The sequence below is a fragment of the Anas acuta genome, chromosome W (genome assembly GCF_963932015.1).
Source record: "Anas acuta chromosome W, bAnaAcu1.1, whole genome shotgun sequence".
Classification (NCBI taxonomy): Eukaryota; Metazoa; Chordata; class Aves; order Anseriformes; family Anatidae; genus Anas; species Anas acuta.
Genome location: NC_089016.1, coordinates 17,672,416 through 17,698,691, shown reverse-complemented (window position 1 = coordinate 17,698,691; position 26,276 = coordinate 17,672,416). Strand labels below are relative to the sequence as shown.

Genomic DNA, 26,276 nt, shown 5'->3' with positions numbered 1-26,276 from the left:
AGTAGTTCTTAGAACAAGTTTCAGCCCTCTCCCTCACTTACACCCACAATGGAAGTCAATAAATCCAGGCGGAGTCCTATGAGTGTGAGCTCACTGTGATATAATTTCCAGGAGCTAAAGTAAAAGTGTCTTGACAATCAAATAATACATGAAGTTCAAAAACTCTCCTAACTTTTTTATATATTTCTTTGTGTGCTTACAAGCTCTAAACAAATAGTTTTAATCACTACAGATTTGATACCTAAATCAATCAGCATCTACTGTGAGCTCCATCAGATTTAAAGGCATCCCCTACCTTGAGGTAGGATTATCCCCATTGAACACTGAGGAGAGACATTAACACATGAAAGGCAGATACTGCTTGATGAACCTGATCTCCTTCTGTGACAAAGTGACGCACTTAGTGGATGAGGAAAAGGTCGTGGATGTGGTCTACCTTGACTTCAGTAAGGCCTTTGACATCGTTTCCCACAACATTCTCCTCAAGAAACTGGCTGCTCATGGCTTGGACTGGTGTACGCTTCGTTGGGTTAGAAACTGGCTGCATAGCCGGGCCAAAGAGTTGTGGTGAATGGAGTCAAATCCAGTTGGAGGCCGGTCACTAGTGGTGTCCCCCAGGGCTCGATACTGGGGCCGGTCCTCTTTAATACCTTTATCGATGATCTGGATGAGGGGGTCGAGTGCACCCTCAGTAAGTTTGCAGATGACACCAAGTTAGGTGTGCGTGTCGATGTACTCGAGGGTAGGAAGGCTCTGCAGGAGGATCTGGATAGGCTGGACTGATGGGCTGAGGCCAACTGTATGAAGTTCACCAAGGCCAAGTGCTGGGTCCTGCACCTGGGGCGCAATAACCCCAAGCAGAGCTACAGGCCGGGAGATGAGTGGTTGGGAAGCTGCCTGGTGGAGAAGGACCACGGAGTATTGGTTGATAGTCAGCTGAATATGAGCCAGCAGTGTGCTCAGGTGGCCAAGAAGGCCAGCAGCATCCTGGCTTGGATAAGAAGCAGTGTGGCCAGCAGGTCTAGGGAAGTGATTGCCCCCCCTGTACTCGGCTCTGGTGAGGCCGCACCTCGAGTACTGTGTTCAGTTTTGGGCCCCTTGCTACAAGAAGGACATCGAGGTGCTCAAGCAAGTCCAGAGAAGGGCGACGAAGCTGGTGAGGGGTCTGGAGAACAAGTCTTATGTGGAGCAGCTGATGGAGTTGGGCTTGTTCAGCCTGGAGAAAAGGAGGCTCAGGGGTGACCTTATCGCTCTCTACAGGTACCTTAAAGGAGGCTGTAGCGAGGTGGGGATTGGTCTGTTCTCCCACATGCCTGGTGACAGGACGAGGGAGGATGGGCTTAAGTTGCTCCAGGGAATGTTTAGGTTGGATATTAGGAAGAACTTCTTTACCGAAAGGGTTGTGAGGCATTGGAATGGGCTGCCCAGGGAAGTGGTTGAGGCACCATCCCTGGAGGTCTTTAAAAGATCTTTAGATGTAGTGCTTAGTGATACGTTTTAGTGGAGGACTTGTTAGTGTTAGGTCAGAGGATGGACTAGGTGATCTTGGAGGTCTCTTCCAACCTAGATGATTCTGTGATTCTGTAATGTGACACCCATCTATAAGAAGGGTCATTAGGAGGACCCGGGGAACTACAGGCTTGTCAGCCTGACCTCGGTGCCAGGAAAGGTGATGGAACAGGTCATCGTGAATGCAATCATGCAGCATATGCAGGACAACCATAGAAACAGGTCCAGTCAGCATGGGTTCATGCAGTCAGCAAGTCTTGCCTGACCAACCTCATCTTCTATGATGGGGTGACCCGCCTGGTGGATGAGGGAAAGGCTGTTGACATAGTCTACCTAGACTTCAGCAAGGCCTTTGACATGGTCTCCCACAGTATTCTCCTGGAGAAACTGGCAGCCCATGGCTTGGACAGGTACACTCTTTGCTGGGTTGAAAACTGTGTGGTCGGCCAGGCCCAGGGAGTGGTGGTGAACAGAGTGAAATCCAGCTGGTGACCTGTTGCAGGAAGAACGGCTGAAACACGACAGACACTAGTATGGTCAGATCATGCTCTCTTTTATTGCCCAAATAGCCTGACTTTTATAGCAAACTTAACAGGGGCGGATAGTGTCTCACACAAGATTATTGGTCAAAAGCACTCAAACAACTGCAAGAAAACAACCCCACCTGCAAGAAAACAACCCCCTTGTGATTAGCAGTCATGTAGATCCCGTCCTTGAAGCCAGCTGCTAGCAACAATATTTTTCTAAATTCCTCAATCGGGCGATGTGGGAACACTGTCATGGGAACTTCTCATAGTTGCCCTGGTAGCTTGGTTTGCTCAGCTGCAGCAAGCCATGGGATCTTTGCTGTTTCAAAAATCCCTCAACAGTGACAGGTCACTAGTGGAGTTCCCCAGGGATCAGTGTTGGGGCCTATCCTCTTTAATATCTTTATTGATGACTTGGATGAGGAAATCAAGTGCATCCTCAGAAAGTTTGCAGATGGCACCAAGTTGGGGGGAAGTGTTGATCTGCTGCAGGGTAGGAAGGTCCTGTAGAGGGACCTGGACAGGTTGCATTGATGGGCAGAGGCTAATGGGATGAGGTTGAACATGACTAAGTGCCGGATCCTGCACTTTGGCCACAACAACACCATGCAACACTACAGGCTTGGGGCAGAGTGGCTCGAAAGCTGTGCGGAGCAAAAGGATCTGGGGGTGCTGACTGATGCTTGCCCGAACATGAGCCAGCAGTGTGCCCAGGTGGCCAAGAAGGCCAACAGCATCCTGGTTTGTATCAGGAATAGTGTAGCCAGCAGGACCAGGGAGGTGATTGTCCCCCTGTACTCTGCTCTGGTGAGGCTGCACCTCAAGTCCTGTGTTCAGCTTTGGGCCCCTCATTACAAGAAGGACATTGAGGCCCTGGAGCATGTCCAGAGAAGGGCCATGAAGCTGGTGAAGGGCCTGGAACTCAAGTCCTATGAGGAGTGGCTGAGGGAACGTGGGTTGTCTAGTCTGGAGGAGAGGAGGCTCAGGGGAGACCTTATTGCTCTCTACAGGTACCTTAAAGGAGGTTGTTGGGAGCTGGGGGTTGGCCTTTTCTCGCAGATAACTAGTGACAGGACTAGAGGGAATCGCCTCAAGTTGCCCAGGGGAGGTTTAGGTTGGAAATTGGGAGGCATTTCTTCTCAGAAAGAGTGGTCAGGCATAGGAATGGGTTGCCCAGGGAGGTGGTGGAGTCACCGTCCCTGGGGGTGTTTAAGGAAAGGTTGAACATGGTGCTTAGTGGGTGATATTGGTAGTGGGGGAATGGTTGGACCAGATGATCTTGGAGGTCTTTTCCAACCTTAATGGTTCTATGATTCTTCTATTTGTTTTCAGGTGGAGGTGGAAGTATCTTACTGTCTTTTCATCTTCTCAGGGTTACACTTCATTTTGGAATGATTGCATCTCCTCAGGTTTGCGTGGCTGCATGTTAATCGAATTGGCATTGCGAGGGCGTCTTCAGCTAGAGGCTTGCGGAATTAGGCGCAAAAGTCTATTGACAAGAAAGGTAAGTGGGAGGAATGTGTTCATATTTGCTTTTGCATCGTGTTCTTGCAATGCAGTAGTTACAAGTAACAGTGAGTTTTAAGGTAAAACATTTTTTTTCTTTTCCTATGAATGGGGTTAGAGATTCTGAGTAGTGACTTACATTACAGGCACAGAGTTATTATCTAAACTGTTTCAGTGGTGAGTTGAAAGGTCTTGTAAAATTTTCTGTACTTGTTCTCAGTTCCTGTTTGTTCTCTTGATGTGTTCCTGCTGCTGTTGGGAGCCTTTCGCAATCATCTGGCTGTGGCTGTGGCCAGGGTGCAGTGATAGCAGTTGCTGCTGGGTTCCAGCAGCACCAGTTGCAATCTGTCGAAGGAACTGGCTTTTGCAGTGTCAGTGAGATGTGAGCTGGGGCTGAGATGGACAGCTAACTGACAGCAAGACAGATGTATCCTGCAAGCCACCAGTTAGTGCTGGTGTACACAGTATCCTCTGCATGGTATGCTTTGCAGTGCGTAGGAAGGAAACATCCTTGTACCTTAGGCCCCTGAGAACACAAAACTCTAGGTAAAGTGCGTGACTGGTGTGTTAAATTGATTGTACTCGCTGACCTTTAAGATGAGCAAAGTTTTAAGGTTCTTTATTGAATTAGGATGAAGATTTGAAGCTTTAATTTATTGATTTTGCTGTCGTTTTTTTTTCCTTAGTACAAAATGTGCAAAGTCATAGTTTGAATTCTACTGTTTGAAAAGTCATACTGTTTGAATTTCTACTTCATCAGCATTAGTGGATACTTGTAAAATAAGTTTATTGAATACGTGGTCAAATATTTCTATCCACCACAAGGAAATCCTCTTTCATAGCCTGTTTCCCCGTCAATATTATGCTTTGCTGATTTTTTTTTTTTTAAAGGAACACTTCCAAATTCCCTAATCTTCTCCCAGCTTCCTTCTCCTCCAAAGAATTGAACCTCTGTTCAGGCAAACAGCACCTGCTTCTTTTAGCTTCATTTAAGCATATTCAGCACTGATTAGTTTCTACATTTTTTTTTTCCTCACAAAGCTTTTGGCTCCTTAGGCATTCAGGAATGTTCTTTAACAGCTATTTTCTTTCTATGCAAACCTTGTCAGGTCTGTCTACCTGAAGTTTTAACTGTCTTTTTTTTTTTTTTTTTTTTTTTTTTTAAGGAAAATGGAGAAATAACCAAATAACCATGCATATCTTTACTACAGCATACAAACCAAATTCTTGTCTGCCTCTCGTTCCTCTTTTAAAATTTTATCACGTGATTTTTAGGGGTGGGTCTGTCTGTGTTCTTTTTTTTTTTTTTTTGGCTGCTTTAAGGAAAGCTAAATCTAACTAGTATTCAATGCTTTGTTCTTTTTGTTGGGGTGGTCAACAAAAAATCTAGAGATTTTTGCAGGCAGGAGCATTCTATGAAAAAGACAATATAAAATTCAAATGAAGATTGATTTCTGCTTATAGAATTTCATGCAAGTAAAATCCCTAACTATTGATATCTATGATGTTTCTTCTGTCCTACCCTACCTCTCAGTTTAGAAGTCATTCTCATGTGTCTTTTCTTATTTTATGTAAAGTCTTGCATTGTTTAATATGAAATTGCAGTCTTGTTCCCATGTTTAGTAGATTTATGTGCCTGAACTCTACCAAGTGTCCACCTCCACCCTCCTTTGGTACAAGCTTGCAGGCTTTTCTCGCTTTAATTCACAGAAAAAAACACAAGGCCAAGTACCATGATTAGTGAATGGAATGAGCTGTTTAGTTGTATACAAGGTTGCAATTCAGTGAGGTGTGGAGCTTCAGCAGCAAAGACAGCAGTCCTGTCTTTGCAAGAAAGCTTATTATTTTTGGAGTCTCTCTTTATTTTTTACTGGTGTTTGTGCAGCCTTGTCAGGTAATCACTCTGTCTGAAAACTAATTAACGTATCTGATCCGTTCAATTTTTATTTGGATCATTTTCTTGGTTTTGTCATCAGGTGTGGTACAAGCAATAGCTGAGAAGAAGAGGAGGGTAGAACTAGTTCTTTGGTCAGTAGTGCAGATATATAAACATGCTTGAATGCTGGAGACAAATGAGATGGAGAAACTGGCAGACGGACTTGATGAGCTTCAGTAAAAATTCTGAAAGTCAGTAGGATGTGTTTTTATGTTGCAACATCCTTGTAAATTTGGCTTGAGAGTATATAATCACTGCATTGTTTTGGAGTTGTATCTACTGATGGTATCACTGCTGGAAACAAATGAAAGCCGAGGTTTGTATGTAAATAAAGCAATTTCTAAGACTAGTGGTTATTGAAGATAAAAAATGGCTTCCTTACTATGTCAGAAAGCAAAACCAATAATTACAGTTTTTTGAAAGAAAAGAAATCTCAACAAATCATTGGTGGATTAACTTCAGTATTTTATAATTGATAATTCTGAGTGATTTGTGCATGAGTGATTTTTTTCTCATAATTATTATTAAAACTAAATTATAAAGAGTTTACTCAAAAAGTCAATGCATGAGGTGCTTCATTTTTAGCATTGCCTAATTGCAGAGCTTCATTATGGAAAATGCAAATTAAATACTCTGTATAATTGAAATGTTCTTAGCAGTCAGATACCAGGCAAAGCGATTACGTGATAAACAGCTGAAAAATTGGGATAAAGAAAGGCTTCCTTAATAGAGCTAAGGATCATCACATCTGAAGAACCAAACTATTAGCTTCTTTCTCTATCTTAACTCATCTATTAAAAAAATGAAAATATTCCCCTTGAGGATACTTAGTCTTCTGTGATGATTCAATTCACAAGATGCCCGACCCACTCAATTTCCTACTCTTCTTGTGCTTTAATTAACCAAGAGACATTGATCAATAAATCCTTGTCCAAGAAAGAGCAGATCTGTGAATATAGGAGAGAGGTGGCTGAGCTCCCATTATTGCCTGTCTCCATGTGCTGAGAAAGGGAGGGGGAAAAGAAATATTGAGAAGTATAAATCAAAATACTTTTGTTTCAGGGGAAGGATAATTGGAAGAATCTGTACAGTGAATGTTCACTGTAGCATAGTATAAGAAACAGTGCTTTATTGCCTGGCTTCAGAGAATGGTAAACTTGGAGACAAAATCTCCATGTTTTGTGGCTTCACAGGAGCTTATGGAGTCCTGACTGAATTGAATGGAAGAGTCTATGCTCCTTATAGGTCTTTGCTCTAAGTGCCTGTGTATTGAGGCTCAGATTGTCATCATGGATTATATTCAAACTAACTTCTTAAACTTCCTTGTAGTGGCAGTAAAAATATTTTAACCCCAAATAAGCAAGGAAAGCTGTTTTCTAAACCTTTTAAATCTTTTTTTTTTTTTTTTTTCTTCAAAAATGCTCTGAAGTCTGGGTTACATCTCTTCAGTGAGGGGTGTATGTGTGGTGGTGGTTGTTTTTAACAAAACAAGCCAATAACTTGACTTTGCATCTTATCTGTTAGTGAGATGGTGAGTAGTAATAGGTTACCAGCTTCAGGAGGCTGGAACTATCCACTATAACTAAGGTTACTGTGAAATTAATCATATGGGACACTTCAAAGAAACTAAAATTTTGCTGGAATGTCAGTTTTTAGAAGTAAAGATAAAATTGTTGGGTGTTTTTTGGCTATTTATTAAAGGAATACATGAAAGGTGGTTATTAATAGAGCCAAATTTAGCAACCAAAAACCCAACTTGAAATATACTAATGTATAATTAAAGAATAGAAACTTCCAAAAGTTCAGAAAAATTGGTATAAAACTGGAAAATATTATATATCCTTATAATGTGGTTAATGAAGTTTTTGAGTGAAGTTACACTACAAGCTTGTAAATCATAAAGTTAATGTGTTGTTCTGTGTGTTTAATTTCAAGTAGGGATTGTCTGGACTAAAATACTAAACTCCTGATTGCTATCAACTTTGCAAAAATATTTTACATGCTTTATTTTTATATCTGATCAAACCTAGTTCTTTTTAACCTGTCATTGCTGACTGTTTCATTCTTGCTGATTTAATAAAGTTTTAAATTTTAGTGCTTTATATACACTATCTAAAATCACAGGAGCACAGAATCACAGAACTGAAGGGGTTGGAAGGGACCTCAAAAGATCATCGGGTCCAATCCCCTGCCAAAGCAGGTTCCTTAGAGTAGGATGCCCAGGTAGGTGTCCAGACGGGCCTTAAATATCTCCAGAGAAGGAGACTCCACAACCTCCCTGGGCAGCCTGTTCCAGTGCTCTGTCACTCTCACCGTGAAGAAGTTCTTTCGCATGTTGGTGCAGAACTTCCTGTGCTCTATCTTGTGGCCATTACTCCTTGTCCTGTCCCCGCAAACCACTGAAAAGAGGTTGGCCAAATCCCTCTGTCTCCCACACCTCAGGTATTTATACACATTAATGAGATCCAGTCTTCTCTTCTCCAGGCTGAACAGACCCAGGTCTCTCAGCCTTTCCTCATAGGGAAGATGCTCCAGGCCCCATATCATCTTTGTGGCCCTCCGCTGGACTCTTTCCAGGAGATCCCTGTCTTTCTTGTACCAGGGAGCCCAGAACTGGACACAGTACTCCAGGTGAGGCCTGACCAAGGCAGAGTAGAGGGGGAGGATCACCTCCCTTGACCTGCTGGCCACACTCCTTTTAATGCACGCCAGGATCCCATTAGCCCTCTTGGCCATGAGGGCACACTGCTGGCTCATGGTCAACCTGTTGTCCACCAGGACCCTCAGAGCTCGTCTCCAGCAGGTCGTCCCCCAGCCTGTACTGATACTTTGGGTTGTTCCTTCCCAGGTGCAGGACTCTACACTTGCTCTTGTTAAACCTCATTTGGTTTCTTCCTACCCATCTCTCCAGCCTGTTCAGGTCTCGCTGAATGGCACCACAGCCTTCTGGCATGTCAGCCACTCCTCCCAGCTTTGTGTCTGCTGAGGGCAGACACTATTCCCTCATCAAGGTCGTCAATGAAGATGTTTAACAAGACCGGACCCAGCACCGACCCCTGGGGAACACCTCTAGTCACAGGCCTCCAGCCAGACTCTGCTCCTCTGATCACCACCCTCTGAGCTCGGCCAGTCAGCTAGTTCTCAACCCACCTTACTGTCCACTCCTCTCTCCCATACTTTCTCAGCTTTGCTAGCAGGATGTCATGGGAGACAGTATGAAATGCCTTGTTAAAGTCAAGGTAGATGACATCCACGGCTCTCCCCTCACCTACCCAGCTGGTGATGCCATCGTAGAAGGCAACGAGGTTGGTCGAGCACGACTTCCCCTTGGTGAATCCATGCTGACTACTCCTCATAACCTTCTTCTCTTCCAATTGCTTGGAGATGGCATCCAGAACAAGCTGTTCCAACACCTTTCCAGGGACAGAGGTGAGACTGACTGGCCTGTAGTTTCCCGGATCCTCCTTCTTGCCCTTCTTGAAGACTGGAGTGACACTGGCTATCCTCCAGTCTTCAGGCACCTCTCCTGTTCTCCAGGACCTTTCAAAGATGATAGAAAGCGGTTCAGCAATCACCTCTACCAACTTCCTTAGCACACGTGGATGCATCCCATCGGGACCCATATGCTTTATATACACTATCTAAAATGGACATAATATTCTAGCTATAACCTGCTAGGTATTCACTAAGATCTTTCCTACAACTTTCCTGTTAATACAGCTTAGAATGAAATTTTCCCTTTGTCAAAAGACTTGCCTTTTGTTGATTCGTTTGGTTTTTATTTTACTGCTAGAATTACTAGATGTTTTTTCTGCCATTCTGATTATGCAGTCATTTATTATATCTTTCATATTTGTTCCTTGTTTTTCACTCTGACTGTAATACTTTGCATTTTTTTCTGATTTCATCTCATCCTTGGACGCATCGCCAGTTAAGGTTCACCTTGCCATTACAAAGCTGTCCTATCACTGCAACTCATTTCTGTTCAGTGTTATCTACAGACCCTATGAGAATACATTCTTCTATTTGTAGCAAGAATTATTAGAACTACAGAATTAAACTTGGGATGTATTTCAATGGAAAACTTAAAGCTTTTACTGACTGGTAACAAGCATCTTTCTGATTACTGGGAAGCTTTACTAAAAAAATAAGACTTTCTACCTATTGCTTCTCTATTTCTGGAGTTGTTTTGATGTGGTTAAGTGTTGCAGGAAGCACGGCTGAAAGCACGACAGACACCAGTAGAGTCAGATCATGCTCTATTTTATTGCCCGAATAGCCTAACTTTTATAGAGAACTTAACAGGGGTGGACAGTGTCTCACACAAGATTATTGGTCAAAAGCACTCAGACAAACAACTGCAAGAAAACAACCCCTTGTGATTAGCAGTCACATAGACCTTGTCCTTGAAGCCAGCTACTGGTAACAATATTTTTCTGAATTCCTCAATTGAGCGATGTGGGAACACTGTCATGGGAACTTCTCATAGTTGCCCTGGTAGCTTGGTTTGCTCAGCTACAGCAAGCCATGGGATTTTTGCTGTTTCAAGAAATCCCTCAACAATTCCCCCTTCTTCTTTTGAGCAAACCAAGCCCAACACAGCAGTTTTACAAGTAACTCTTTAGCTATACTTACAACACACAACGATGATTACCACCACCATAAACCAAATCCTTAATCCCCTTGTGACTAAACCCAGCAACCATCTACACCTTCTTTCAAACAAGTCAGTGAACCATTGATTGAAAGGATTGATACCATATTGAATCTTTCTCATGTGCTCTTTCAGGAAAGTAATGGATTTGTGAATTGACTCATTATGATCAGAAAGGTTTAAACAGTACATTCCCTTAAAGTCCTCACACCCATTCCTTTGAGCCAAAAGCAAGATGTCAATAGCAGCTTGATCCTGTAAAAGCAGATGTCGCAGATTATTTTGATCTGGTAACATCTCCTCAAGTATCTCTGTCGTGGCATAGGCTTGCCTCTCGGCCCAGCATACCAATTTTTCTAAGTTGTTAAGTGCGGCCGCAGATGCCACTCCAGGCACTGAAATTGCTAATGCCGCTCTAGCTGCAACCCCACACAATTCAACATTATCATTGCAATCCGATGCAAGCAATGCCCATTTATGTCTGGTGATCTCACGCAACTGTAGCAAGCTAGGAGCAAATACAATGAGTTTATCTAAGTAACATGGACATCTGATAGCATTTGCAGGGATACCATGCCAGGCCCCATCCCCACAAATCAGAAGCACATCAGGAGGCAAGGCCAAAGCTCTACAATTGTTCTAAACACTGTAGTTGTTACCCCTTGTCTCCATGCTATAAACCCCTAAACCCTGCTTAGCAGCGTCATTGTAATCACAGGTGTTATTTGTGTTTTTGTACCAGTATGGCCCTTTCCCAGTTCCTGTAGCAGGATTCATCTGATAGCCACGGCTACGTTCACATTTGTAGCCACCTTTCAGGTTGATACAGATTTGACTACAGATACCAGGGTTTTGACATTCATCAAAATCTCCACAGTTTCTCTTGTCTACAAAATCAAACCCAGCTGGACAGTCACATTCATTTATGTTGCATTCCTTCAGGGGCTCATCACCCCAGTCCTTGCAGTCTCTCTGCTGGTTACACACTTTATTGATATCTATGCATTCTCCACTTCTGCACTTGAATTTGCCAGGTCCAGAGCACTGAATAACATTGTTACAGTTTGCTTCATCAGTGCCATCCAGACAGTCTCTCACACCACTGCACTGCCTACTCCCATGGACACAGGTCCCATCTACACATCTGAACTGGTCTGGTCTGCAGGTCCGAGAAGGGCAGTTAATTTCATCACTTCCATCCTTGCAATCAGGATCTCTGTCACATCGCCACTTCTTGTGGATACATTCACCTGAGCCGCACTGCACCTCACTCGCAGAACACTTCACTGGAGGTGCAGGCTGGCGGCCACACTGCTCCAAAGATTCATCCGAGTGGTCGGAGCAGTCAGCATCATCATCACACACCCAGCTGATAGGGATGCAGGTAGAATTCTTGCACTGAAACTCATGAACACCACAGGTAGGAGGTGCACACTCCAGCTCATCGCTACCATCACTGCAGTCATCTTGACCATTGCAGACAAAGCTTTTGGAAATACATTGCCCACTACTGCATGTGAATTCTGCTGCACTACAAGTCACAATGCCACAATTCTCTTCATCTTCTCCACTGTCACAGTCCTTTTCACCATCACATTTCCAGGACACTGGGATACACTGGACTGACTGAGGACCACAGCTGATTTCATTTACCCGACATGTTCTCATATGACACAGATCAGCACTCTCATCAGACCCATTTTCACAGTCCGGATCCCCATCACACAGCCATCTATTTGGCACACACTGACCACTGTTGCACACAAAGTCAGATTCAGCACACGTCTTCTTCACACAAGCACTCTCATCACTGCCATCTGAGCAGTCTTCACATTTTACTCTAGCACTGTCGGCAGCAGTGCACAGTCAGGCTAGGGCGAGCAGCAGGCAGAGTGCCCTGCACCATCACCTGTGTCACTTATACTACTCCTATTACCCATGCTGTTAGTGTCAGTGGCATCCTCCTTGTACCGTTTAGGAAGAATTTCTTTATTTAGGAAGAATTTCTTTACTGAAAGGGTTGTGAGGCATTGGAACGGGCTGCCCAGGGAGGTGGTGGAGTCACCATCCCTGGAAGTCTTCAAAAGACGTTTAGATGTAGAGCTTAGGGATATGGTTTAGTGGGGACTGTTAGTTTTAGGTCAGAGGTTGGACTCGATGATCTTGAGGTCTCTTCCAACCTAGAAAATTCTGTGAAATTCTGTGAAATTCTGTTTCTGTCTTTGTCGCCCCTTACTCTCCCCCTTTTCTTTTTGCCACTGACCATTCACCACAACTGGATGAGACACATGATTACTGGTTAGGAAAGAGAGCGTAACGTCTGCTATACGGCTGCAGGCAGTGCCGGCTGCAACCCTAGAAGCTGTTTGTGAACGAGCCTGCCGGTGGGCATTTGGCAGTGTAATCTGCGTCTCTGCATTCCTGCCCCGCAATAGAGCTAAGTCGTCATTAGTAATCCGTAGAATGTGGCAACCCCACGGAACCTTATCCAGAAACACAGTTATAACACCGATCTGGGGACGAATAGTCTTTTTTGCATTGCAAGATAAGCCTCTTATAAAGAGAATGTTAGAGCGAAGCAGCACAGCCGCTGCTGCCGCTGCCTCCGTGGTTCCGTCAGACAGGCTGCAGGGTCCTGATGTCCGCCCCTCTGCTCTGTGCCGACTCGCCACACGGTGAGGGTCGGCTGCCGTAGTCCACGGACGCCTCTGGTCTCCCGTAGCAACTCGATCTCGGATGTCCCGCATCGCACCGCGATTATTTCAATGTCCCGCGTTTTCCGCGGCTCCGTTTCCTGCGTCTCTCCGCGATTCCGTTTCCCGCGTCCCGCCGCGATTGCGTTTCCCGCGTCCCTGCGCGATTCCTTTTTCCGTTTCCCGATTCCCGCCGCGATTCCGTTGTTCAGGTCGCTGTGCAGAGTGTTTCAACGTCTCTCAGGTGTTCCGGCGTCTGCCAGGTCTGTCCTTGTCTCTCAGAGTTGGCCGTAGCCCTGCAGCGTCACTCAGTGCTCTCTCCGTGCGGTGGTCGGCTTGCCGTGTGCCTCGGGTCTCCCGGCGCCGCTCCTGTGTCCCGATGTCCCGGCGCCGCTCCGATGTCCCGGCCTCAGCCTGTTCGGGTCTCAGCCTGTCCGGGCGCCGTATGTTGCAGGAAGCACGGCCGAAAGCACGACAGACACCAGTAGAGTCAGATCATGCTCTATTTTATTGCCCGAATAGCCTAACTTTTATAGAGAACTTAACAGGGGTGGACAGTGTCTCACACAAGATTATTGGTCAAAAGCACTCAGACAAACAACTGCAAGAAAACAACCCCACCTGCAAGAAAACAACCCCTTGTGATTAGCAGTCACATAGACCTTGTCCTTGAAGCCAGCTACTGGTAACAATATTTTTCTGAATTCCTCAATTGAGCGATGTGGGAACACTGTCATGGGAACTTCTCATAGTTGCCCTGGTAGCTTGGTTTGCTCAGCTACAGCAAGCCATGGGATTTTTGCTGTTTCAAGAAATCCCTCAACAGTTAAGTTTTTTTCTTTGTTTCCTGTTAGCACTTTATAGGCATCAGGTAAAAAGATAAACTGGCAATTCAAGTTGTTTGATAAGTTTAATCATTATTTTCATAACCAGCTTTGGTGCTGTAGTAATTATACTTTTCCTAAAGAAACAGTGTTTTCTTTTTGGGTCTGTGTCCTTTTTACAATTAAACTACACTGACTTGGGCTAATTAAATCCATAAGTTTTTAGCTTGGTGCTATTGTCAACAAGCCAAGCATCCTGGTGGGGGTCTGTTATAGACCGCCGAATAATTAGTGGACGAGGGAAAGGCTGTGGATGTGGTCTACCTTGACTTCAGCAAGACTTTTGACACCGTTTCCCACAGCATTCTCCTCAAGAAACTGGCTGCTCGTGGCTTTGACTGGCGTATGCTTTGTTGGGTTAGAAACTGGCTGCATAGCCAGGCCAAAGAGTCGTGGTGAATGGAGTCAAATCCAGTTGGAGGCCGGTCACTAGTGGCGTCCCCCAGGGCTCAGTACTGGGGCCAGTCCTCTTTAATATCTTTATTGCTTATCTGGATGAGGGGATCGAGTGCACCCTCAATAAGTTTGCAGATGACACCAAGTTAGGTGTGCGTGTCAATGTACCAAGGCCAAGTGCCGGGTCCTGCACCTGGGGCGCAATAACCCCAAGCAGAGCTACAGGCTGGGAGATGATTGGCTGGAAAGCTGCCTGGTGGAGAAGGACCTGGGAGTATTGTTTGATAGTCAGTTGAATATGAGCCAGCAGTGTGCTCAGGTGGCCAAGAAGGCCAACAGCATCCTGGCTTGGATAAGAAGCAGTGTGACCAGCAGGTCTAGGGAAGTGATTGTCCCCCTGTACTTGGCTCTGGTGAGGCCGCACCTCGAGTACTGTGTTCAGTTTTAGGCCCCTTGCTACAAGAAGGACATCGAGGTGCTCAAGCGAGTCCAGAGAAGGGCGACGAAGCTGGTGAGGGGTCTGGAGAACAAGTCTTATGTGGAGCAGCTGATGGAGTTGGGCTTGTTCAGCCTGGAGAAAAGGAGGCTCAGGGGAGACCTTATCGCTCTCTACAGGTACCTTAAAGGAGGCTGTAGCGAGGTGGGGATTGGTCTATTCTCCCATGTGCCTGGTGATAGGACGAGGGGGGACGGGCTAAAATTGCTCCAGGGGAGGTTTAGGTTGGATATCATTTAGTGGAGGACTGGTTAGTGTTAGGTCAGAGGTTGGACTAGGTGATCTTGGAGGTCTCTTCCAACCTAGACAGTTCTGTGATTCTGTGTTGTCTTTCTAACCAAGAGGAAGAAAAAAAAAAAAAAAAAAAAAAAAGGTATTTGTACATGGTTTATATAACTGCTTGTACTGGTAAACAAGCAGTTACTTAAGTTCTTAAGTTTTATTACATTCCTGTGAATGATTTTCTTTCTCCTGTGCTCTCTTGGGGAAATAAGTCAAATAAATCATTTTAGAATTTATTAAATGGAAACATAAACCCCTGTAATATATAATGTCATTTATTGTACGTACAGATTTTGCTTAATATATATGAACTGTTAGTGAATGGAACGTAATATTGCTGGTCAGCATGTTTTTCAGAGCTGAAAAACTTACAGATGGTGTATTGACATTGATCTATGGAAGAAAACCAGTTTTCCTGTTTTTTTTCAGTTCCTAACTGATTTCTCAGTTTCATGTGGCCTAATTGTTTAACTGCAGTATTTTTAATAAATTGATTTGAAGCAGTAAAATAGAGTGCCATCAGAGATCAGTTTAACGCTGTAGTGTACTTTGTTTTGAGGAAGAAATGAAGGACCTAGTCAGGTCAGTGGATTATCTTCCTTAAAAATATGTATATATAAACAAAGAGTTATTAAGCATGTATGAATGCTATAAGTTTAGTTAATTTTCCTGTTTTTTATTGTTGGATGTTTATGGTATATGAACTAAGTGAAAATGCTGTGTTTTGTTCTGTCATAGGTGATTTGCAAGTCAGATACTTCTACAGGGGATGTTCTGCTTGATGAAGCTCTGAAACACATAAAGGAGACCCAACCTTCTGAAACAGTACAAAATTGGATTGAACTGCTTAGTGGTAAGCCTTGGACATAACATATTTGCTTTTTTTGTAATCTCTAGTGATGCCACTCAATATGGCATCGCTAGAGATTACACTGCAAGACTTTGGAGAAGAAATTATGCAAAAATGTAATTAGTCTGTCCTCTAGAGCAGTCTCTTGCTGATTGTAGTCTTTAATCAAACATAAGTAACTGTTTCTTTTGACTTAAGTTGGTACTGAAAGGATCTAGATTGAAGTGTCAGAACATATCAACTCTATGGAAGAGATGTCTTCTGCTGAATCTGAAGTGAATCAGGACTGTGCCCTTAAGACGTATAACTGCCTTCCTCTGTAACTGGAAATGAGGGGTAGTAGAAGTTTAGAGTATAATCACATGGATTCAGTATTCAGAGCTTTTTGATGAGGAAAGAAGATAAAGAGGTCACTGTTCCTATGTAAAAATTGAGGGTGAACATTCAGCCATCGATCATAAAGAAACAATAGAGAGGAATTCTGTTTTTCCGTTAACTAGAGAAATGTAACAACATTAGAATATATGTTGAATATATATGTATTTCTAGTTGTTCAAAACAAAGGCTTCAAGATGAGCACTTTGTGCGCAGCTTTTTCTGTAAAGGAAAGTAAACTGAAATAAATTAAACTACATAAATTAAACTGAAGAGATCAGTGGCCAAAAGCATTATTTTTTCTGTAGCCAAAATGTATCACCAAGGCTTGGCTGTTTTTACAAAACACAAAATGCAGCTTCCCTGGAGTAGATCAGAGCTGTACTTCAGGTGCATGAGCAGTAGTGCGGAGAGAATCACTATTTTGTCAGTAACATAACTTTGGGAGGTAGGGGGCAACGAGACTTGAAGTTGTTCATCTAAATATATTTGTTACTTGTAATAAGGGGAATGGGCTAAAGTTGCGCCAGGGGAGTTTTAGGTTAGATGTTAGGAAGAACTTCTTTACCGAAAGGGTTGTTAGACATTGGAACAGGCTGCCCAGGGAAGTGGTGGAGTCACCATCCCTGGAAGTCTTTAAAAGACGTTTAGATGTAGAGCTTAGGGATATGGTTTAGTGGGGACTGTTAGCTGTGAGGTTGGACTCGATGATCTTGAGGTCTCTTCCAACCTAGAAATTCTGTGATTCTGTGATAAACAAGTTTCAGAAGTGAGTAAAACCTCTCCAGCTTTCTCTGCCTTCTTGTTTTCATTATGTTCTTCCCATTTGTCCTGTACCACCTGAAATAGCCTTCCTTGTACTTTAATATTTTCTTGCACAGTTCATACTGTGTCCTTGCCGTTCCTTCCTTCTTGTTCCATGAGTGTTTGTCGGAGAGAGAACGAAACATTTCTTGTCAGTAGGGGGTGTTATAAATGGCTCAGGATTCAAATTAGGATTAAATAAAAAAATAGGATTTATTAAAAGAATATAAAGGAATAGAGGTAAGCAAACAGCGCTGGGTGCACCGGGAGTCTCCGCTCCACCAGGATGCACACCAGTTACATCAAGCAGCTGATTTTTATGCACCTAGACTAATACATATTCATTACTACTTCTAAAAAAATAGATTATTATAATTAGCTTCCGGGGTCCAGTTCCTCCTACTGGAGCATGCGCATCAGTCTCCTCTGGGGGTCTCTAGGGGTCTTTCATGCTGAAGGCTCGTAGTCTTCCTCTCACCTTTGTACTCACTCGGCACTATTCCAAGTTTATGGAACACTCTCTGTACACTCTCTGCAGGTCTTGTTTCCCAACCGTCCTTCAGCTTCTTTTTTCTTCCTCTTAATCTCTTGGCCCCCCTGGCCAGATACCAAGGATCCTCATAGTATCCCATAACAGTCACTTGTTGTTATCAGTTGTTCTGAAACTCCCAGACATCAAACACAAACAGCTTTCTTATTTGACGCTTCACGAGTAATTAAAACATTCTTCCCCAGCCATTCACAGACACATCTATAGCAGTGTTAAGTTAATCTCGAAGAAGACAGGAAAAAAGGCTGTAACTGTTAGAAACAGAAGTCCGGAATAACAAAAACAAACAGGTTCATAAATTTAGGGAGTGTTTTCTGAAGACATGATAGATTGACTAGAATGAGGGGGAGACTGGGACACACTGCATCTGTGGTTCAAGAATTAAATTGCCAGTGCAGGACCCAGAGGCATACAGGATTCAAACAGAATTGTTCTTTATGGACACGAATTGTTAACACATTCCTCACAATCCCTTATCTTCTTTTTAATATCAACAATTCGTGTCTCTTCTGTTGTTAAATGGATTTCATCAGTCCGTTCTTGGAGGGTCCAATTCTTAAGCATCATAATTGACATATCCCCTTCCTTTTTTTAATGAAGTTATTATAAATGTACTATTTATCACCCGGTGTATTAATAATGTAAGACAAGGTATCATACAAGGTATAAACAATAACATCTTTACACCACATAACAATAAAAATAACACTCTTTTAACCCATGGTCCACCAGGCAGCCATGAAAATAAATCCCATTCCATATCCTTCCAGGTTTGTGTTTGCTCGCTCACTTCCCCCCTCTCCTTCTCTGGGATGGGAGAGAGAAATGGGAAAGTGAAGCCTGTGAGTTGAGATAAAAACAAGAAAATAATAATAATAATAACAATAATAACAATTATAATGATGATAATATTACTACTAGTAATAATGTATATGAAACAAGTATTGCACAATGCAATTGCTCACCACCTGCTGTCTGATGCCCAACCTAACCCCGAGCAGTCCGGCCCTCCTCCCAGCCTGCCTGCTGACAGGACAGTGAGAAGCTGAATTTGGCTTGGTCCTTGGCTTGGTGTAAGCACTGCTCTGTAACAATTAAAAACAATTAAAACATCAGCATATTATTAACATTCTTCTCATCCTAAACCAGAACATAACATTCTATCAGCTACTAGGAAGAAACACCCTTTTTATCAATCTTTAAACAGCAATTACTAAAGCTAAATTTTCCACAGACTTCTCCTTCTTGTGCTAGTAAATAATCCAAAGCTAGGCAATTTTGATACAAAGCAGGTCTCATCATTTATAACGATTTCTATTACAGCTAATAACCTAATTATTCTATTAAGTATATATACTGGGGTCCTATAGTCCCAGGATCTGTCTTCTGCCCACGTATCTGGATCATAATAGGCAAACACCTTCAGGGTTAATTCAGGTTTGTGTTACCGTTCGGCCTGTCAGGGTGATCCAGCTCCTGGAAAACGAATCACAATTTTAGATAGGTTAAAAAAAAGGTTCTTATGTTATTTTCTCAGGACAACCTGACCTTAGTGTGGGAGAAGTCCGGTCGAGGCCCTCTCACTCGGCAGTCAATACCCATAGGGGTTGCCTCCCTCGGTAGACCATACACACCGCAGTGGAGGGTCCTGCCCTGGTCTTGCCTTCTCCCTTTCCTCACTTCAAGCTTGTCCCCTTTATTTGGCATCCTTAATTCATGCAGAGCCTCGTTGCCAGAATATTAGTTCTTCCTTAGCTTGAGTTTCAGTTTCCCAGGAGTGGACTCAACCCTCCAAGTTTCAGTAGTTACTGGTCCTTTTATTCTGGATGCATGGGTCCCTTTCTGCGGTTCTCACAGCTGTTTCAGTAGTCAGTAAAACAAGGTACAGTCCCTCACATCGAGGGTTCAGTGATTCTTCCCTCCCGTGGCTGCTTGTTGAAACACTTTCTTTTTTATCTTCTGACAAGTAAAGCAACGGTTATGTAATTTGCTTTGCCATATGGCCCTTTCCAGGTTCCTGTAGCAGGATTCATCTGATAGCCTTTCAGGTTGATACAGATTTGACTACAGATACCAGGGTTTTGGCATTCATCACTATCTCCACAGTTTCCCAGCTGGACAATCACATTCATTTATGTTGCATTCCTTCAGGGGCTCATCACCCCAGTCCTTGCAGTCTCTCTGCTGGTTACACACTTTATTGATATCTATGCACACAAAGTCAGATTCAGTACACATCTTCTTCACACAAGCACTCTCATCACTGCCATCTGAGCAGTCTTCACATTTTACTCTAGCACCGTTGGCAGCAGTGCACAGTCAGGCGAAGGCGAGCAGCAGGCAGAGCGCCCCGCACCGTCACCTGTGTCACTTATACTACTCCTATTACCCATGCTGTTAGTGTCAGTGGCATCCTCCTTGTACCGTTTCTGTCTTTGTCTCCCCCCTTTTCTTTTTGTCACTGGCCATTCACCACAAATGGATAAGACACATGATTATTAATTAGGAAAGAGAGTGTAACGTCTGCTATACGGCTGCAGGCAGTGCCGGCTGCAACCTTAGAAGCGGTTTGTGAAAGAGCCTGCCGGTGGTCATTTGGCAGTGTAATCTGCGTCTCTGCACTCCTGCCCTGCAATAGAGCTAAGTCGTCATTAGTAATAGTTATAACACCGATCTGGGGACTAATAGTCTTTTTTGCATTGCAAGATAAACCTCTTATAAAAAGAATGCTAGAGTGAAGCAGCACCGCTCAGCACAGCTGCCGCTGCCTCCATGGTTATGTCAGACAGGCTGCAGGGTCCTGATGTCCGTCTCTCTGCTCTGTGCCAACTCGCCTCACGGTGAGGATCAGCTACCGGTGTCCACTGACGCCTCTGGTCTCCCGTAGCAACTCGATCTCGGATGTCCCACGTCGCACCGCAATTACTTTAATTTCCCCGCGTTTTGCAGCTTCTGTCAGGACTATTCTGTGTCTCTCAGAGCCGTCCGTGGCTCTGCAGCATCTCTCAGGGCTCCCTCCGTCCAGCGGTAGTCCCTCCGTAGTGCCGTAGTGTCTCGGGTCTCCCAGCGCCGCTCCAGTCTCTCGGCGCCGCTCCGGTCTCTCGGCCTGTTCAGGTCTCAGCGAGTCCAGGTCTCGGCCTGTGCAGGCTTCATATGTTGCAAGAAGCATGTCATATCATGCTGTATTGGGTCTGGCTGGAATGTTAACTTTCCCAGCAGCAGCCCATACAGTGCCGTACTCTGTACTTGTAGCTGGAACAGCAGTGTTATCACACCAGTGTTGTGTCCACTGCTGAGCAGCAGTGGCACAGCACCGGGCCTCTCTCTAACCCTCCTAGGGGGTGGGCAAAAGGTGAGGAGAGAAACATCACTAGGGCAGCTGGCCTAAACCAATCAAAGGGATATTCCATACCATGTGATGTCACACTCAGCAATAAAAGGTGGAAACAGGAAGAAGAGGGGAGGGGTGGGCTTTCGTTGGGAAAACGTCGGTCCTCCTCTCGAACACCGGCTGCGTGCGTTGAGGCCTTGCTTCAAGGACGTGGTCAATCATCGCTCATTTGTGGGAAGTAGAGAGTAATTTCTTTCCTCTGCACTTCCATATAGCCTTCATTTATTTTGTTTGTTTGTTTTCCTCCCTTCTTTTTATTTTCCTTTTTTTCCCCTCCCTTTCCCCTTTCCCTTTTTATTTCCCCTTAGTTAAATTGTTAGTTCATGGTAGTCTTTATTTAATTATTTCCCTTTAATTAAATTATCCTTATCTCAACCCGTGAGTTGTTCTTTGCTTTACTTCTCCCCCTCCTCATCTAAAGGAGGGGGAGTGAGAGAGCGGTTGTGGGGTTTAGCTGCCCAGTACGGTAAAACCACCACAGTCCTTTTTGGCGCCCAACGTGGGGCTCGAACCCACGACCCTGAGATTAAGAGTCTCATGCTCTACCGACTGAGCTAGCCGGGCAAAAAGCACTTCGTTCGTCTCTGCCCACTCCCCTTGCAAAGAGTACAGAACCACGGATCGGAACTCTGCACTCGCTTTGCAGCAACGCTGCGTCTCACTCACACAGCACAATCGCACACGGAGGCCTCCAGCACATCTCATTCATACCACAGGAATATAATTTACAATGATAACCAACCAAATAAGTATTGTCTCTGACTGTGTTCTTCGTGAAGTGACTTGTAACACTTTGTTTCAAACCCTTACATTTACACAAATACTTTCAACACAAAATACATACATAAAGACACATACAATTATTAACACTCCAGTTAGTATCCCTCCAGCAGCTGAAAACATACCGTTTGTCTGCAGTTTCAGGAGATCTTTGCTCCTGCGGTGAGCAGCTGAGAGTGGAGTCCCCTCCGAGCAAAAACACTCAGGGTGTACCTAGGGGTGTCCACGCTGCAGCCGATCCCGCAGCCGAGCAGAGTGCCTCCTGCCTGGCTCACCAAAATGCCTCACAGAAAGCTGACTCCACAATCAGTAGGATTGTAAAGTAGGTATGTTTACTCAGTTCCGTGCAGCACGGGGTGGGTAGTCCCACCAAAGTCGTGCACGCCTAATGTGGCAAATTGCTTTAGTAAAGAGTTACATATACATAAACATTCCTATACATATACATAACCTGTCCCTTTATGAACAGTCCTCCTTATTTTAGACCCCTTGGTTAAAGTCTGAACCATGAGGTTGTTTTTGATCTGGTTCTCAGGGCCCGAGAGGCTCTTGTTATCTGGAGGTATAAGTGCAGCACAGGTACAAATGTAGCACATATTCATTCTTAATCAATTGCTCTCTAATTTCTAATTCCAATGTTTCAGCTTGCTCTTTTCTGGATCCACGGGTATTCTACTATTAATGTTCAAAGCCTGACAGACCCCGTCCTCCGTGGATCAAAATACATGGGGTCTTAAGGGTTCTTTTGGTCATTCTATCATATAATACTGGATCATTTTCAATTTACTCTTTAATTTTCTGGGGCCCCTATTGTTCCAATTTCTAATCATTATTCATAATGGACTTTTTGGTCATATATCTGGCAATTTGCTCCCTTTCTGGTCCTTGGTCTTTGATTTTATCTGACCCATCCGGGAATTTTACTAGTGGCAATTCCCACAGCCCTTGGTTGCCCCTAGTGAGAGTGTCTTGCAGGGGGTTTAGGACCTATCACCCACCCACGTATCCCTCTCTTCACCGGCCCAGCCCCCCCGACAGGAGATTAGAACCAGTGAGAAAACAAAAAGACCTCCACGCTGACTTTAGGAGTCTCAGTTACACTCTCACACACAAAAACTGGCAACCACACCTTTAACCAACCGGACGGTATCTTACGAATCAGTCGTCTTCGTCCAGAATCCAATCGGACGGTATCCACCAGCGTCTCTGCTGTCTTCGTCTGGGATCGAACCAGACGGTATCCAAACGACTGTCGTCTTCATCCGGTTTGATCCCAGACACCGGAATCCAACCGAATGGTATCCAAACGACCCTGTCGTCTTCGTCCGGATCTTCGCGCGCAGAATTATGGGCAAAAAACACCCGGCAAGGGAGCTCAAAAAAATAAAATTCTTTGCCACCTTCCATTGCAATGAGTGAAACCTTAAATTAATCTGTGGGGTTTTTTTTGTTTGTTTGTTTTGTTTTGTTTTTGGTTTAAGTAGTATTATTAAAAGATAACCAAAGATTTAAAAAAAAAAAAAAAAAAAAGCTTTCTAAGATACAAGTTGCTATAGAAGTTGTTATATTGTTTATGGAAAAAACACTTCTACGTAAGAAATACTTAATGCTGTTTCTTCCCTTGCCTCTTAAAGCGTATAGGCTGTTTAATATCAGGAGGAGATTTTAATATTTAAAGTAAATACTGAGGTAAGCTGGACCTAAAAACTTTAGCTGAAGTAAACTTCTAATCAAAGAAGGATTTCTCAGTGCTTGACAACTTCAGCTTTATCAGTAGCTGCTGGTGTATTATTTTGTGCTTTTAAAATTCCTTTAAGTGCATACATGTGCTCTGAAGTGCCCATTTGTCCTGCCATAACAAAGCATTAGAAATAGTTTTCATAGAAACATCAAAGCCCTTCTCAACACGAGTGCTCTTCTGTACATCCATCCACCCACACTCACATGGTGCATGTCTGTTTCACCTTGGAGGGAGCAGAAGTGGAAAGAAGAGCATAAAACTGAAGAAATAAGTGTACTGGATCTGGCTGGAATGTTAACTTTCCCGGCAGCAGCCCATACATTGCTGTACTCTGAACTTGTAGCTGGAACAGCAGTGTTATCACACCAGTGTTGTGTCCACTGCTGAGCAGCAGTGGCACAGCACCGGGCCTCTCTCTAACCCTCCTAGGGGGTGGGCAAAAAGTGAGGAGAGAAACATCACTAGGGCAGCTGACCTAAACCAATCAAAGGGATATTCCATACTATGTGATGTCACACTCAGCAATAAAAGGTGGAAACAGGAAGAAGAGGGGAGGGGTGGGCTTTCGTTGGGAAAACGTCGGTCCTCCTCCCGAACACTGGCTACGTGCGTTGAGGCCCTGCTTCAAGGACGTGGTCAATCATCGCTCATTTGTGGGAAGTAGAGAGTAATTTCTTTCCTCTGCACTTCCACATAGCCTTCATTTATTTTATTTGTTTGTTTTCCTCCCTTCTTTTTATTTTTCCCTTTCCCCCTCCTTTTTCCCCTTTCCCTTTTTATTTCCCTTTAGTTAAATTGTTTAGTTCATAATAATCTTTATTTAATTATTATTATTATTTCCCTTTAATTAAATTATCCTTATCTCAACCCGTGAGTTGTTCTTTGCTTTACTTCTCCCCCTCCTCATCTAAAGGAGGGGGAGTGAGAGAGCGGTTGTGGGGTTTAGCTGCCCAGCACAGTAAAACCACCACAATAAGAGAAATGAGGAGAGCATATGGGATAGGTGTGCATTAGCTTGCCTTTGTGACAGAAAGAATAGCAATGATGCTTATAAGTCTTACAAGGAGCGGCTGAGGGAGCTGGGATTGTTCAGCCTGGAGAAGAGGAGGCTCAGGGGCAACCTTATCGCACTCTACAGGTACCTTAAAGGAGGCTGTAGCAAGGTGGGGGGATTGGTCTATTCTCCCACGTGCCTGGCGAAAGGATGAGGGGGAATGGGCTAAAGTTGCTCCAGGGGAGGTTTAGGTCGGATATTAGTAAGAACTTCTTTACTGAAAGGGTTGTTAGGCATTGGAATAGGCTGCCCAGTGAAGTGGTTGAGGCACCATCCCTGGAGGTCTTAAAAAGACGTTTAGACTTTGATATGGTTTGGTGGAGGACTGGTTAGTGTTAGGTCAGAGGTTGGACTAGGTGATCTTGGAGGTCTCTTCCAACCTAGATGATTCTGTGATTTTTCCAGTCCCTGAATTGACAAAGACTGAGCAGACAAGGCTGGAGGAGATGCTTTTTAAAACTTTTTTAATTTTCATTTTTATGGTTACTGTTTAAAAAAAAAAAAAAAGTCTTCATGGCTAATTTTTCTTCAGTACAGAAGTGCTTGTTTGTCATATCTTTGCTCAAGACATGGCTTAGCTAGTGTTTCATTCCAACTTTAAATGCACAGTGAAACTCCTCAGAGATGCTCACGTGGTCTCAGTCTCTACGCATGTATCTAGATGGGTCAGAGATCAGAGAAATGGTGACATGAGCGCGCTAACTTACTGTAATAGTCAGCTATATGAATTTGACAGCTCATTCTGCACCACGGGAGAGGAAAAAATTGCTGTAGTAGTACAGCTTAGATTTTGCCTGACTGTTGGCTTTTTTGTTTGCTTTTTTTTTTAGGTGAAACATGGAACCCATTAAAGTTGCACTACCAGTTACGAAATGTCCGTGAACGGTTAGCTAAAAATCTAGTGGAAAAAGGTGTACTGACAACAGAGAAACAGAACTTCCTTCTTTTTGACATGACTACGCACCCTCTCACCAACAACAATATCAAACAGCGCCTCATCAAGAAGGTTCAAGAAGCAGTTCTTGACAAATGGGTGAATGACCCCCACCGCATGGACAAGCGCTTGTTGGCACTCGTTTATTTAGCCCATGCTTCAGATGTTCTGGAGAACGCTTTTGCCCCCCTTTTGGATGAGCAGTATGATTTAGCGACAAAGAGAATGCGGCAGCTTCTGGATTTAGACCCTGAGGTTGAATGTATGAAAGCCAACACGAATGAGGTTCTGTGGGCTGTTGTAGCAGCTTTCACAAAATAACTGCAATCAGACTGCAGTGTTCTCTTTTCTTTCATGTAAACCAATTGTTTCTCTTCTATTGGCTATTCATGTTTTCTGTAATTTGTACCTTCTCACATGAATTGGCTCTTGTTTAATGGAATTATAAGTGGTGTATTCCCTCTTTCTCTGTGCATCTGTATACAGGATTCTGTTGGTACAAGAGACCTTCCTATTTAAAACAACAGAAAAAGGTTTTACTGCCATATTGGCTTTCCATTTCCTTTTAAATTTGAGTTATCTGAAATATTTGTTACTCTGTTTTTCATCTTATTGTTATTGAAGTGGTTTAACATGGAAAGCACCTCGAGGAAACGTGCATGCAATTGGATCACTAGTCTCAGCTGACACAGATGTGTGCATGCATCAATATTTCTGCAGTACAATTCATAACAGATCAAAAAGGGCCTTTTTAAAAAATCACCAAAGGTCCATGTCGAAGTGTCTGTCAGGGCATTTTATACACAAATGTTGTTTCAATTATATCTGACAAAATTACTTTAAAAGCAGAAATTCCATTTAACAGCTTTGTCAATAGTTCCTGTAAAACCCCATAAAATTTACAAACATGAACC

The 26,276-nt window shown here is 43.7% G+C and overlaps 2 protein-coding genes, 1 non-coding gene and 1 pseudogene across 3 annotated transcripts in view; 1 reads left to right on the top strand and 3 right to left on the bottom strand.

The window, feature by feature from the left end:
- Nucleotides 1-26,276, bottom strand: part of LOC137847036 (non-lysosomal glucosylceramidase-like) — a 393,739-nt gene that overhangs the window by 209,197 nt on the left and 158,266 nt on the right. The window lies entirely within an intron of this gene.
- On the top strand, nt 1,214-26,276 carry LOC137847035 (Golgi phosphoprotein 3-like). Its single transcript, XM_068665306.1, has 3 exons — nt 1,214-3,540; nt 15,622-15,736; nt 25,259-26,276. The coding sequence occupies exons 1-3, from the start codon at nt 3,310-3,312 to the stop codon at nt 25,681-25,683; spliced, it is 771 nt and encodes a 256-aa protein (XP_068521407.1). The 5' UTR covers nt 1,214-3,309; the 3' UTR covers nt 25,684-26,276.
- Nucleotides 10,757-11,989, bottom strand: LOC137847425 (very low-density lipoprotein receptor pseudogene; annotated as a pseudogene).
- TRNAK-CUU (transfer RNA lysine (anticodon CUU)) lies at nt 21,345-21,417 on the bottom strand. Its single transcript has one exon. It is a non-coding gene; the product is annotated as a tRNA-Lys (tRNA).